The sequence below is a fragment of the Ursus arctos genome, unplaced genomic scaffold (assembly GCF_023065955.2).
Source record: "Ursus arctos isolate Adak ecotype North America unplaced genomic scaffold, UrsArc2.0 scaffold_23, whole genome shotgun sequence".
NCBI classification, from domain to species: domain Eukaryota; kingdom Metazoa; phylum Chordata; class Mammalia; order Carnivora; family Ursidae; genus Ursus; species Ursus arctos.
Window position 1 is genome coordinate 45244291 of NW_026622908.1, and position 14673 is coordinate 45258963.

Here is a 14673-nt window from a genome sequence, read left to right on the forward strand (position 1 = left end):
ACCCAGCAATTCCACTTCTAGGTGTTCGCACAAAAGAATTGGAATCAGGGGCTCAACAAGGTATTTGTACATCCAGGTACACCTGTGGGGTCCCCTCCGGTCAGCTGACAGGGCAAAGAAGGCTCAGGCCCAGCTTACAGGTGGGTCTGTCCCGGGTTCAGGAGATGCCACCCAGCGTGGACAGCTGCCACGCTACAGCCCCTCCCCAGGATGTCCCCGAAGGATGTGGTGGAGGGAAATCCTCCCGGGGGGCAGGACTTTGGGCAGTGCACCTGCTTGTGCACTGTGCTCGGAAGGAGAAACAGCCAGACGTGAGATTACACGCTGATTCCTGGGCTGTGGCCAGTGGTTCGGCTGGACGGTCGGGGACTTGGAAGGACCAGACCGGGAAATTGATGACAAGGGAATTTGGAGAAGAGGTGTGTGGACAGGGAAAACAGAGATATCTGTGCCCCGTGTGATGCCCACCACAGGGGGAGCTCGGCAGTGGACTTCTATCGTCAGGAGGGCAGGATGGCCTGTTCTGGGGGTGCCAGGCAGCCCCTTTCCCCAGCCACCCTGACCACTGACCCCTGGGCTCCTGCACAAAGTGGCCGCGGCGGCAGCGGTGGAGGCCACGCGTGGCTCAGCAGCAGGGACGTCATGCACCAAGGCGCACCCGGCTCTGGCCCCCACTGCGTGCCCCGTGTGCCAGCGGCGGACACCCACACTGAGCCCTCACCCGGCACCCGTCCTGGGGCGACCACCCAGCCACCTGATGGCAGGCCAATGGCACTGGACAGCCCCCGTGGTGGGAAGGCTGGGCTCTGTTCTTACTGGAATAGACACTCGGGATACAGATTTGCCTTCCCCTCATGCGGCACTTCCACCGAGACATCATGGACCCCTAGAACATCCCACCCGCCATCCTGGTGTCCCACCCGCCATCCTGGTGTCCCACCCGCAGCTTTGCACAAGAGCTCGGTCCACGGCAAACGAAGTGGGGCCGTGGCTTCACGCTCACGGAACTCAGTGGTCTCACCGTGAGCCCACCATCCTGTAGCCGCTGGCTGATAGGACAGTGGAATGGACTTTGAAGGCTCGGTTCCAGCCCCAGCGAGGTGGCAGTACCCTGCAGGGCCGGGACGGCGGGCTCCTGAAGGTCGTCTGTGCTCTGAGTCAGTGACCGACATATGGGGCCACGTCTCCCAGAGCCAGGATTCACGGGCCCAGGAATCGGGGGGTGGAAATGGCCGGGGCACCACTCACTATTACCCCTAGTGCCTCCCAGCCGAACATTCGCTCCCCGCCCCCACGACCTTGTGCTCTGCTGCCCTGAGGTCTCCGTTGCAGAGGGAGGGATGCTGCCGTCAGAAGACGGTGATTCCAGTGGCCTGGAAGTTCAGACTGCCGCCCGGCCACCCTGCGCCCCCTGGGCCCCTGAATTTACAGGCAGAGAAGAGAGGTACAGCGTTGGGGGGGGGGACTGATCCTGACCGCCAAGGGCACATGGGACCACTCTCCACAGTGGCGTTAAGGAAGGAAGAGTGTCTGGAACACAGCGGGTCCTGTAGGGCGTCTCATAGTTGGACCACCCCGGGTTAGGGTCGATGGAAAACCACAACGACCCCAGCCAGGCAGGACTAGGAATGGTCCAGACCCTCCAGGAAGGAAGGGGTTAAGTCACTCCACCAGGTTGAGAACCAAGCAGCTGGGGTGCTTGCTGAAGGCAAAGGGCCTGTGGAATGGGGGGTGGAAGGAGGCGCTTACAAACACGGCCTGACCACAGGACCTACTGCCATTACAGAAATGAGGGCTGTGTTTGTGTCATGAGTATTTCCTCCCGATCTTCCTATGAATCTGCGTGTGTGTCTTTGTTTTCTTTCCTCTCTTATCCCCTTATCATATAGCGTAATATAAACTGACTTTACATCACGAGAACTAAGGACTGTGAATGTCACATCACAGTATTTAAGCTAGGCGGTATCAGAAGAGTAAACATCGGGGTGCCTGGGTAGCGCAGTCGTTAAGCATCTGCCTTCGGCTCAGGGCGTGATCCCGGTGTTCTGGGATCGAGCCCCACATCGGGCTCCTCCGCTGGGAGCCTGCTTCTTCCTCTCCCACTCCCCCTGCTTGTGTTCCCTCTCTCGCTGGCTGTCTCTATCTCTGTCAAATAAATAAATAAATAAAATCTTTAAAAAAAAAAAAAAAGAAGAGTAAACATCCCTCCAGGCCTTTACTTCCTGTTCTGGGGAAGGCGTTAGCACATTTTCAGGTGGACGCAGGATACATTTTATCGTGTTAGGTGGAATCATGACCTCCTCGTCGTCTTTATCTGGAGGTTAAGTATGGTTTAAGGAAATGTGTATGGGTGCCCAAACTAAGACAAATAACAAGGCAATGGTACAAACAACTTTATGCTCACAAATTTCTACAGCTTAGAGGGGAAAAAAGAACCAATTCCTCAAAAGCTGCCCCAACTACCAAAACTCAATCGAGATGAAATAAACAATTCAAATGCCCTTATAACCATCAAAGAAATCGAATTCATAATTTAAAAGTTTCCCCAAAAAAATCTCCAGGCCCAGATTCTTCCGCTGGAGAAATCGGCCAAACGTCTGAAGAAAAATTAACGCCAGTTTTTCATAATCTTTTCCAGAAAAGAGAAGAGGAGGGAACACTTCTCGACTTATATTATGAGGCCAGTATTACCCTGATACCAGAAACAAACCAAAAACAGTGGGAGGAAAAAACTACTTTTATGAACTGAAACGCAAAAATCCACAACAAATATTAGCAAACAAATCCAACACCGTGAAAAAAGAATTATACGCCATGAGCAAGCGGGATTTATTCCAGCTGTGAGAGGCTGGTTGGACATGCAAAGCCAAGTCCACGCGGGGCGCCTGGGTGGCTCAGTCCGTTAAGTGTCCGACTCTTGATTTCAGCTCAGGTCACGATCTCAGGGGGGTGAGGGGGAGCCCTTTGTCAGTCTTCGGGCTCAGCAGGGAGTCAGCTTGAGATTCTCTCTCTCCTTCTCCCTCTGCCCCTCCCCCCACTCATGCTTTTTCTCTCTTTCTCTCAAATAAATAAATGAATCTTAAAAAAGAAAGATTCATGCAACCCACCACATCAGTAACCTGAAGAAGATAAATCATGTAATCATATCAACTGATACAGAAAAAGCATTTGACAAAATTCTGCAACCATTTATTATTTCAATGGCAGCAACTAAAATTCTCAGCAAGTTAGGAGTAAAGAAGCATTACCTAAACTTGATAAAGAGCATCTGCAAGAAAAGAAAAGAAAAGAAAAGAAAAGAAAAGAGAAAAGAAAAGAAAAGAAAAGAAAAGAAAAGAAAGGAAAAGAAAAGAAAAAGAGAAGAAAAGCTCACAGCTAACATCCCACATAATGCTGAAAGACCAAATGCTTCCTTCCCCCCTGCTTCCAAGGGTCACATTCTGGCAGGAGAGATGGGTGAAAAGTGCAGAGCAGGAAGCCAAGTATTTGGTAAATCAGGAGACGAGACATGTGCAGGGACAAAGAAACAGGGTTCGCCCGCAGGGGTGTGGTTTGACGCTCCTTGGTTGACCTCCTGCCTCGAGGGGCTCCTTCTCAGCCTCTTTCACAGTCTTCTCCACTTCTCTCAAACAGGTGGACCCCCAGGGCTCAGCCCTTGACCCTCTTTTCTGTCTGCTCCCTCCACAGAGGTGACCTCATCTTGCAAGCGCTCCAGGTACTATACTGGTGAGGGCTGTCCAGGGAAACAGACTGATGGGATATACAGAGATCTATACAAGAGACGATTTGTCATAGGAATTGGCTCGAACGATCATGGAGGCCGAGAAGTCCCACAACGCACAAGCTGGGGACCTAGGAAAGCCAGGGGTATAGCTCAGTCTGAGTGTGAATGTCTGAAAATGGGGTGGGGGAACGGTTCTCAAGCGGAGAATGCAAATTCTCCCTTCCTCCAACGTTTTGCTCTATTTGGACCCTTAACGGATTGGATGATGCCCGCTCGCACTGGGGAGGGCCATCTTCTTCACTCAGAGCGCCAATTCAAATGCTCAACTCTTGCAGAAACACCCTCAGAAACATCCAGCCTCTGGTTGACCAGCTACCAGGCAGCCCTTAGCCCGGTCAAGCTGACACCTAAAATTCACCACCACACACACCATCTACCTGGTGAACACTCCCCAGTTAACGTCTCCTGCTTAAGGTCTCCTCCTCCTGTTAAGGTCTCTGTTCCAAAACCTAGTCCCGTGCATGTCACTGTCCAATCAACATCTCTAGAAGGTCCTCCCTAAACCCCCACCCACCCACCCAAACCTCACCTGGATTAGTCAGAGGACCTCCTCATCCTTCAAACTTTACAAGGGTCCTCAGTCCCCCTCCATTACATACACCCCCAAATCGAAAGAAGGCTGCCTCCTTCTCATCCCCACCCCTGCTCTCAGTCCACATACCCTCATCTCTCATCAGGGTTATTCAGCTTTTACACATGGCAGAGAGACCCTCCAAAAATGTAACACCGAGTTCATAGCAGCATTATTCATAACAGCCAAAAGGTGCTGTTAAAAAAAGGAACAACAGGCCCAAAATGGAGTCACTTTTCCCCAGGGCAGCAAACCAAGACTCACATGCCGGGTCCACCGCTCCCAGGAATGTAACCTCAAACTAAACGATCTGGGGTTCCCTGCTGGGCACTAGAGGGGTGATCTGCATGATAGACCCCCACCTTCCCCCAAAGGAAGGTGACCTTGCCAGAACAATCCACTCTTCCTTAGAAAACTTCCTTTTCTTCCCCTTCTGCCTATAAAAACCTCGTTTTGTACGCGCAGCTCTCCAGAGCTTTCTACTTGCAACATGGGATGCTGTTTGGTTCGTGAATTATTGAATAGAGCCAATTAGATCTTCAAATTTACTCCGTTGAATTTTGGTTTTTAACAGTGGAAACAACTGAAATGTCCCTCAGCTGACGACTGGATATATACAAATGTGGTCTCTCTGTACAAGGGACTACTATGGATTCATGAAAAAGGAATGGCGCACTGTCCCACGCCACAGCATGGATGAACCTTGAAAACATTTTGCCCAGTGAAAGAAACCAGGCAGAAAAAGACACATAGTGTATGGTCCCATTTATATGAAATGTCCGGAATAGTCAAATCCAAAGAGGCAGAAAATAAAGTAGTGGTTATCAGAGTGAGGGGAGGGGGAGGGAAAGGAAGGAACTGCTAATAGATAGCAGGTTTCTACTCAGCGTGATGAGAATGTTCTAAAATTACCTAATGGTGAGGTTTGCACAACCTTATGAATATACTAAAATCCCCTGAAACGTATACTTTAAACGGATAAGTTATATGGGTTGTGAATTCTGTCTCAGATAAATATATGTGTGTGTGTGTGTGTGTGTGTGTATCTTTCTATTTTTTTAATTTTTTTTATTTTTTAAGGAAACTCGGATGCTTCACTCCTCTGCTTACACTCTGCAGGGTCTCCTCTCCGAGGGGTAGTAAAGCCAGGTCTGCACCTGGCCCATGAGGCGCCCTCCTAATCCACCCCTCCCCTCTCCTCTCTGGCAACCCCTGCCTCCCCCTCTCCGCTCCAGACGCTTCGGTCCCCCAACTGTTTCCGGAACCTCCGCTTTCACGTGCCTCTGCTGTGACTGTGCCCCGCCTGCACCCTTCCCCCCCAACACCCACACACCTGGCCACCGGCCCCTGCACCTGGTCCCCGCACCTGCACCTCCGCAGTGAAGCCCGCTCTAATCGCGCCCCCACCTCCACACTCCCCAACCCCTTACCCTCTTTGCCCTGGCTCTTAGTAACTTCTGGCATACTGCACAACTTTCTCATCTGTATTATGTAAGCTTGGGTACTGATGACATAACTCCCGGCAGGCGGGCACTTCTGCTCTTCGCTCCCAAATGTGTTCCCAGCACCTACTGCCTGCCCCACAGCAATCGTTCAATAAATACTAAAAGCATTCGAACGCATAAATGGCTATAACTTTCAAAATGAAATATTAGTAAAACCAAACTTTAAAACTTCAATAAACCTCTGAACAGTCTTTTCCGCAGAGAAATGCACAGCGAGCATTAAAAGACCCTTTGCACTCTCACAAATGTTAACAATAAATGCATTTATTATCGGCGTCCGCAGTGCAACACTGCCCGGGAAACGCAGGTCCACCCTCTCAGTCCGCGCCAGGGTCTTGGACCCCTGGCCACAGTACCCCACCGCGCGGGAGATGGTCTTCAGGGCGCAGGCTCGGAAGCCCTCCAACCCCGCGCCACAAGCTCTCCAGCGAAATCCCCCGGCGGCGCCCTCCTGCCTCCAGGGCGGAAACGCCTTCAGTCGGGCCAGGGCCGCATGCGCGGGTCCCGGAGGTCTCGCGAGACTTCGGGAAAGTGGGCGTAGGCACGGACTTCCGGTGGTAGGGCCAAGGACTTGGGGTCTGCGGCGCGGGGTCTGTGACGCAGACGCCGGGCCGCCGGGGCCGCAGGGGGCCGCGGGGGGCCGCCGGGCAGCCAAGAGGACGGTGGGGCGGAACGGGGCACGCGCGGAGGGCCGGGCCGGGCCCCACCGCGGCCCGCCGCCATGGACCCGTTCCTGGTGCTGCTGCACTCGGTGTCGACCGGCCTGTCGAACGACGAGCTGACCGAGCTCAAGTTCCTGTGCCGGGGCCGCGTGGGCAAGAGGAAGCTGGAGCGCGTGCACAGCGGCCTCGACCTCTTCAACGTGCTGCTCGAGCAGAACGAGCTGGACTCCGAGCACACCGAGCTGCTGCGCGAGCTGCTGGTCTCCCTGCGGCGCCAGGACCTGCTGCAGCGCCTGGACAACTTCGAGGCGGGCGCGGCGGGCAGGGCCCCGCCGGAGGAGCGAGGTGGGCGCTGCGGGCCGGGGACCGGGAGGAGGGGCGGGGCGGGGCCCGGGAGGCTAGGGGACTGACCGAGCCCGGGCCCGGCGGAGGCAGGGCCAGTTTGCCCAGCAGTAGTTGTGGCCAGCCAGCCGCGCTAACCTTTTCCAGGTTCGATTTGAGCAGATTTGCTTTGAACACTCCTGGGAGACTGGTGAACTGCCCACTTTGCAGATGGGAGAGCCAGAACTCATAAAAGTTGACTTACTCTGGGTTGGAAAACGTGAAAACACATACCAATTCAGTATTTTCTCCATCAGCCCCCTTCCTCCGGCTTAATTAGAAATTACTACAAAGGAAAGGGCGTTGCTCACCTCCTCTGGATGGGAGGAGCTAGGTGAGCCAGCGGCTGCTGCTTTCGCTTTCCTTCTGCCTCTGGGAATGCCCCACTGGTGCCCTTGACGCAGTGAGAACAGTACTGAAAATGGCTCTAGCCCGCCGTTAAGTTTTCAGGATAGCCCCATAGTTAGGTTCTGCTCTCTATTCTTATTCGTGTCTTACAAGCCAGGGGGCCATGGCTGGAAGGTGACGTGAGGAGCTTAAGATGCACAGCCCATTGCTAACTAGGACTGAACTGAGGTAGCCGTGAGTGGGTGGGTGGGTGGTGTTAGCACCTACACTCTCTGACCAAGTCCATTCTGTGTGGCTTCCTACCCTGTGCTCAGGCTTCCCCTCTCTCCACCCTCCCCTGGGGCTTGCCGAGGTTTCGAGGAATAAAAATGAGACCTGGGTAGAGCAGGGTTTCTCAGCCATACCCCCGTGTTCTCCGAGCCCTGGGAGGGGGTGATGGGGGGTGCTTCCAGGACACCCCCCATAGGCTTGAAGCTCTGGCCTGGCATCAGTCCTCCGGTCACCAAATCAGAAAGGACAGACCTGTGACAACACAGGTGTTACTCTGTAAAGACCTGTATATAAACGATACACTCAGTGCTGTGCAAACAGAACAGGACATAGAAGAATTATGTTTTCAAGGACATTCAGTGGACGGCAGATTGTTGAAATAATACATTTAAAAGGCAGTTCACAAAATACAGATCATAACATTTTAGATTTCTATGTGTCCGTCTGTGTTTGTATGTGTGTAGATACGGTGTGTTGCGGGAGAGTTCACCAGAGATTAGCAGGTAGGGGTGGGTTCATGAGGGCCCATCCGGTATTACTCTCGCACAGAAGACGGGACAGCGTCCTGGTCGAGAGTGGACCGGCACCAGACTTGTCAGGGTTTCGCTTTCTGGCTGTGCCGTTGTCTAGCTGTATGACATCAGGAAAATCACTTCGCTTCCCTGTGCCTCGGTTTCTCCCTCTGTACCAGTGGTCACAGTAACACAGGTGCCCACCTGCCCACCTCCAGGGGCCAGAGCAGAGTCGGCACACAGGCTGACGGCATCTTGGGGGTCTGTAGCTGAAGATACACGTTTGCTGGGGCCCTCCAAGCAGCATTTTGTGCTTCCTCTCTGCTTGCCCTCCATTCCAGAAACCGCCTGTTAGGGTCTGTAATGCCACACCAGCTGGTCTCAGTTGTGACCTTTCAGCAGATGAGGACCTGGTAGCCAGGGACCGAAGACTGGTGGTCAGTCCAGGCGGCTTCCAAAGATTTGGGTGGTTTTCTTGCCCCCGGGCTGCCATTTTTTTGCCCCGGGCTGCCATTTTCTTGCCCCAGGCTGCCATTTTCTTGCCCCGGGCTGCCGTACAAAGGACCAGAACTCGGGGCCTTGAAGCAACATGGAACTGATCCTCCCCAGTCCTGGAGCCAGAAGTCAGAAGTCAAGTTGTCGGCAGAGCCAGGCTTCCTCCTTCCACCATTTCCAGGGTCTGGGGGCTCCGGGCATTCTTTGGCAAATGGCCACCTCTCTCCAGTCTCTGCCTCCATGGTCACACGGCCTCCTCTTCTGTCTTTCTTGTAAAGGTACTTGTCACTGTATTTCGAACCCACCTGGATGATCCAGGATGACCTCACCCCAAGGTCCTCCACTTGATCACATCTGCAAAGACCCTTCTCCAAATAAGTTAACATTCGCAGCGCCAGGGATTTGAGGTGGACATAATGCTTTAGGGGCCACCATTTAACCCACTACAGGGTGGGGTGGGGGAGCAATTCCTTTTCCTTCCGTTGGACATCTCCCAGGCCCTCCCTCAGTTTTCCCCATTCCGCCATTAGCTCCACTGCCACCCACGCCAGCCATCACCTCTTCAGCAGGCCACCCCTTTTGGGCAGTGTTTTTGGAGTGGGCTGGGGGCAGGACTGGAGGCCCCCCTTGGGCTTTCTCTGACCTTCCCCTGGCCCCTGCTGCTGGGTGACTCCAGCCTCTGCAAGAGGACCTCTTACATCCCCAGCACTTAGGTCAGCACTGAGAAGCCCACTGGGAATGTGGGGTTACTTATCTCCTAACACGCTCCCCAGACTTCTGATAAATCATTTTCTTCTCTCCCCAGACCTGCGTGCGGCATTTGACATCATCTGTGATAACGTGGGGAAGGACTGGAGAAGACTGGCCCGTCACCTTAAAGTGACAGATGCCAAGATCGATGCCATCGAGGAGAAATACCCCCGCAACCTGACAGAGCAGGTGAGGGAGTCACTGAGAGTCTGGAAGAGCACCAAGACGGAGGAGGCGACAGTGTCCCACCTGGTGAGGGTGCTCAGGGCCTGCCAGCTGAACCTGGTGGCCGACCTCATCGTGGAGCATCAGCAGGCCCAGGGCCTCGAAAATGAGAACGAGAACGAGAGCAGTACAGGTGGTGGTGGCAGCATCTCCGTGTCCTTGACATCCTGGGACTCGGATGGGCCCGCCTTGGGGGCCCCCTGGTGACCCAGCTGATCTTCTCCGGGGGCCCGAGGGCATCCGCACAGCCCCAGCTTGGGTCCCCCCACCAAGGCTGACCAAGTGCCTTCCACTCGCCGGTGCTGTGAAGACCTGGCCGTGAGCTGGGGCGGGGGGGTCCCCAGCGCTCGAGCCACGCCTGGCTTCTTAATCGGAGTGGGCGTTCACGGGGCGCTTACTCTGTGCCCGGCAGGGTTTCGGGCACTGTGCACGTGCTTTCATTCACTTGTCACGATGGCTCTTGAGGGGGAGAGTCTCTTGTCCCTGGAAATGAGTCCCTGGGTGGGGGGAGTTTTTTATCCATGCCCCGCACACAGAAGGACCTTCAATATCAGCGGTGATCAGCATTGTTACTCTTGGGGTGGGGAAGCTGTGTGCGGTTGGCAGTGGGAGAGCTGGGAGTGGAGCCAAGGCTGTCAGGCTCCAGAGCCCACACTGGGACCACTCGGTCACTCTGTGCTGCCACAGACAGCCAGAGGCCTTGAGGCCGTCCGTGAAGACCCATACACCGGGGCAGGTGGCGTGGGGATACCTAGTGGGCTCATGGCCCTTGAGGGTGTCAGGAGGGGTAGTAAGACTGGGGAGGAAGGCTTGCGGTGGGACTGTTAGGTGCTCGGGTGATTGACACAGTCGGTGCTCTACAAACGTTAGTTCTTAGAAATATTAGGATTTCTGTGATGCCACAGCTAATTACTATTTTGTATCAAAATCATTCTGATAACAGGATCTTATAATTTTAAAAAGTGGTGTTTCTGCTTCTGTGGCAATCCTACTAAAGCTTATTCCTTGACAGTGGAAAGCTCCATAATACAAAGAATTTTACATTCCTGTTGAGCATTACTTCATATTCTCAAAAGTCCCTTTGTGGTCAGTTTCGGTACCGCTTGCCGCCTCTCTTAGGCTGAACCGTGAACTTGGCAGCTGGGCTTCATAACAGCTCCAGGAGCCACTAACAAGGGGAGCGTGTGCGCTCAGCAAACTGGTCTGCTGGAGGCCACCTTTCACCAGCTTCGGGCCCGCCTCCCGCTGAGAGGCCTCAGAGAGCCAGGTGGCTGTCCCTTGTTCAGGCCTTCCAGCTGTGACCTTGGAAAAGCCACACGTGATGTCCCGCCACGCCCACCGTGGCCTTAGGTTGCTGAGATCCTGCGCACGCCGTCCTGCTAAGCTGCAGACCAGCCTTAGCCCCTGCACGGCGAGGGGCTGGGGCTGCCGCAGGAAGTGAGAGTGACGTGGCCCTGCTCTGTAGACCCCCAGCTCGTGGCCAGGAGCACGGGTTAGGCAGCTCACAAGCTCAGGGTGCCATGGCGGCGCAGCCTGGCCCTGTGCCGTGCGCCGCGTTTCCCCGCTGCCGGCACACCTGCTCTCTGGGCCTCAGGCGGAGCCGGCCTGTGCGTCATAGACGCGTCAGCACTGCCAGTGAGTGTCGGCGGCTTGGCTGACGGGTCTCTTTGGAGAGAAGGTTTGCTGAAAAATCATGTCCCTGTTTCTCGAACAGAGGCAGATTTCAGACGTTCTCCGTTCCCTCATGGCTTATGAGATAAGCTGCCGGAAGGGTAGATGCCAGACACCCGCACGTGCACCTGCCTCCCCCTGCACGTGCACCTGCCTCCCCCTGCACGCCTCTCCCTCCGTCATACCCTCACGCTGCTGTGATAGAGGCTTCGATGACCTGTGGTTTCCGCACCGGAAATAGTCCGTGGCCAGCTCGCTCTTGTGGCCGGTCTCCCAGTCCCCCAAGGTGTGAGGGCACCAGGTTTCCCCCCCGCACTCGCATCCCGGGTCCTCCGTGGAGAGCAGCTGCTGGCCACGCAGTGAGGGAGGAAGAGCAGGGCTCTGGAGCAGCTGCACGTGGCCTCCCCTCGAGGCCGGGATCTGAATCCCAAGACTCCGAATAGATGACGGGAGGAGAGTCTCCATCCTGCGCCGCTAGGCCGTGCGCGCCGCCCGGTTTGCGGGCCCGGAGGTGGGCAGAGCCTGGAGCCTGGTGATGCGGGGTCAGCTTACACTGACAGCCGCCCCCAGCAGATGCTGGCTCAGAGCCGGATGGAGGCCCGCGTTTGTTCAGCCCGTTCACGCGTCTGTGTTCGGGAGGCTTCCGCCCTCAGCAGCCCCATGCCAGGCTTTGAGGCACAGCAACGGGACAAGGAGACTGCCCCTTGGGAAGCACACGGTTTCCCCTACTTTGTGGAACAAGAGGAAAAGTGTAGTGAAAGTAGACACAAGCAGATAGCAAAAGCACAAAAGCTTGTATGGGCACCAGAAATGGAAAGATGCACGGCAAGTCTTCGAGAAGGATGGTTTTTAAATGATATTTATACTTCCTGCATTTTCTATATTTTCTGTAATGTGTTTTCACTGTCCGCCAGATAAAGGACTAGGTGTAGCTTGGACTCTTTGGTGGGGGTGTCCCCAGAGAGCCACAGAGCACGCGGGCTTTCGGGTGTGACCTGGGGTCCACCGCTGGCTCTGCCCCTTGTGGCTTCATCACCCTAAAACGGGACGATTCAATGAATACCAAGTGCTTGCCCGAATCTGTGGCAACTTGCTTCTCAGGTGCTTCGAAAGTAAGCAGCAACATGTCACCCAGAGCCGCGGAGCTCTGTCCCTCATGACCTCACTGCAGCGGGCCCGCCCATGGCCGCTGCTCCTGAGATGTCGCCTGTCGCCCGCACGTCTCCGTGTCTTCCCCACCAGTGATCTGAGGCACTGCTTCAAGGGAGGTCTGGGATGGGTCTGACTGACATCCGATCGGAACCAGGACCTTGGACGGGACCAGTGACACCCGCCCTGGGCACGGGAATGGCTAGAATGTTCAGAGGAATTTGTTGCGGCAGCATCGCAAAAAACAACTTCTGTTCCATTAATATTTTTTGTAAGACTTTTTTGTGGAATCTGTACTTCCAGTAAAGGTTGCTCACAAGTCATATGGTTTACTTGAAAGTTAAAGTTAGAGCCACCTTTTGCTCTTAGTTCTTTTTCTCCCGAGAAAGACAGGGGAAAGGCCCAAATGTACGTGCTTTGTGGGCGATGTCAGGCCAACGAAGGGGAGTTTCGTCAAGTGTTTCCTGGAACAGAGGGCCGACTCCCTAGTCTCATGGCCTCCCAGATTTCCCGGCTTCACTCCCCCTCTGCCCTCCCACCCCAGCCAGCCCTGCTGGGTTGTGGACATGCACACACACAGGGCTCTGTTAGACCCTTCCAGAGGCTTGCATTGGAGCAGGGTCCAGGCAGACCCTCCCGCATCTCATCTCCTTGCTCCCCTGCTGCGTCTTCCTACCACCCCAGGACCACTCCCCCACCGCCGCAAGCTGCACCTGTGAGGTCCCAGGTCGCCAAAACCACTGTGTACTTCGTGGTCAGTTGCTCAGCGTCCGGGGCATTCAATGCTTGTCGTGGTAATTGCATGACATTTTCTCCTGCTGGTTCTCCTTCCTCTGGCCACCACATCTCAGACCCCATATTCCTGTCCCTGCACATCCAGAACCCTCTTCCCACTTAGCACCCAGGGAAGCCAGGCCCTGAGCCTCACCTGCCAGGTCCTCGGTGCCTGCCACATGGTTCTCTGAAGCCCCAGACCCTTCTTGTCAGCTGCCAAGGGGTCAACACCTTTTGCCATATAAGCGCACATTCACGGGTCCAGGGTTTAGGCCATGGGTGTCATGGGGGTCAGGCTTTATTCTCTCCTCCGCACAGACTCCGCATCTCCCCGCGCCTGACTCTGGTTCTATGCCTGGCACCACGATCCACCCAGTTGCCAAAGGTGGAGACTGGGCCCCCTCCCCCTTGGGACTTGCTTCCATACGTAACAGCCTCTCCTTTCCATGCCCTATCCTGCACTCCTCCCCCCCCCCCCCAATGGAGCCCCATCCCTTCTCTCGAGGACCCCACCTGCCATCAGCCCCCAGACAAGCAATATCCGACTACAGACCCCTGACTTCTTAGCAACCGCAAGCTCCCTGCGTATGTTTTAGGTTTGTGTTTGTATTTCCATGATACCGCCTCTGAGTCATCTTGCTGACGCTTTCTAGCCACGTGATTCTGTGTGTGCTGTTTGGACCCGGCCGGCAAGCAGGGCTGTGCTCACGTGAAGACAGCCAGTCACCCAACATGTGCTGATAGAGACAGAGCTTCCCTTCTGCAGGGAAAATTGGCAGTGGAGATCCCCTTTCATCAAAGAAGGCCTGTGTCTTAAGTCTCCGACTAAGTGACACAGACAGCAAGAGTCACACGTGTATACTAACCGCATTAATTGTCAGCAAGGAACAGAGACCGATTCAGTGCTGGATGGCGTCCTCACTGAGCCTGAGCACAGGACCTGTGGATGGTGCTCTCGTGGTGTGGCTTGAATAGAATAACATCCGGGCTCTTTGAGTCACTCGGGCATCAGTCCGACACGAGGCTGCCCGATCCCCCAAACCTGCCTGTCAGGCGGTTGGTGGGGATGTCCCCAGCAGTGTGAATGTGCTGAGTGGCCCTCAAAAATGGCTAAAAGGATAAATGTTAGTACATTTTGCCACAAAAAGCAGGCCTCATTAAATTAACTGTGCTTTTTATTGTGATCTTAATCTAAATTGTGTGTCCTGTGGCCTTTTCTCTCCCTGATCTGTAATTTTATTGGTATTTTACAGTTTACAAGGCCCAGAAGCATAAGATTGGATCTGACCTTATGTTTGTAGGTACTGAGGTAACGTGATCATGAAACCTTGCTCATCACCAGGAGACCAGGTCCCTGCTGCTCTTCCCAAAGGGGTTTCTGGCTGGAGAAACTCAACTCCAAGGGTCCCCAGGCCCCTCAGGATCAACCTGCCCGGCAGCATCACGATACACAGGAGGGCCACCCGGCCCCGTGCACCTCGTCCCTGAACTCCCATCCCGGGTCCCTTCTGGGCCTAAGGCCCTGCTCAAACACCCAGTCTGATGGCAGCCTTGCCTGAGCCCCCCACTCCCCTGG

The 14673-nt window shown here is 54.8% G+C and overlaps 1 protein-coding gene across 1 annotated transcript; it reads left to right on the forward strand.

The window, feature by feature from the left end:
• The first annotated feature begins 6406 nt into the window (after positions 1–6406).
• FADD (Fas associated via death domain) lies at positions 6407–14293 on the forward strand. The gene is made up of 2 exons (XM_026482969.4): positions 6407–6867; positions 9334–14293. The coding sequence occupies exons 1-2, from the start codon at positions 6582–6584 to the stop codon at positions 9708–9710; spliced, it is 663 nt and encodes a 220-aa protein (XP_026338754.1). The 5' UTR covers positions 6407–6581; the 3' UTR covers positions 9711–14293.
• The last annotated feature ends 380 nt before the right edge of the window (positions 14294–14673 follow it).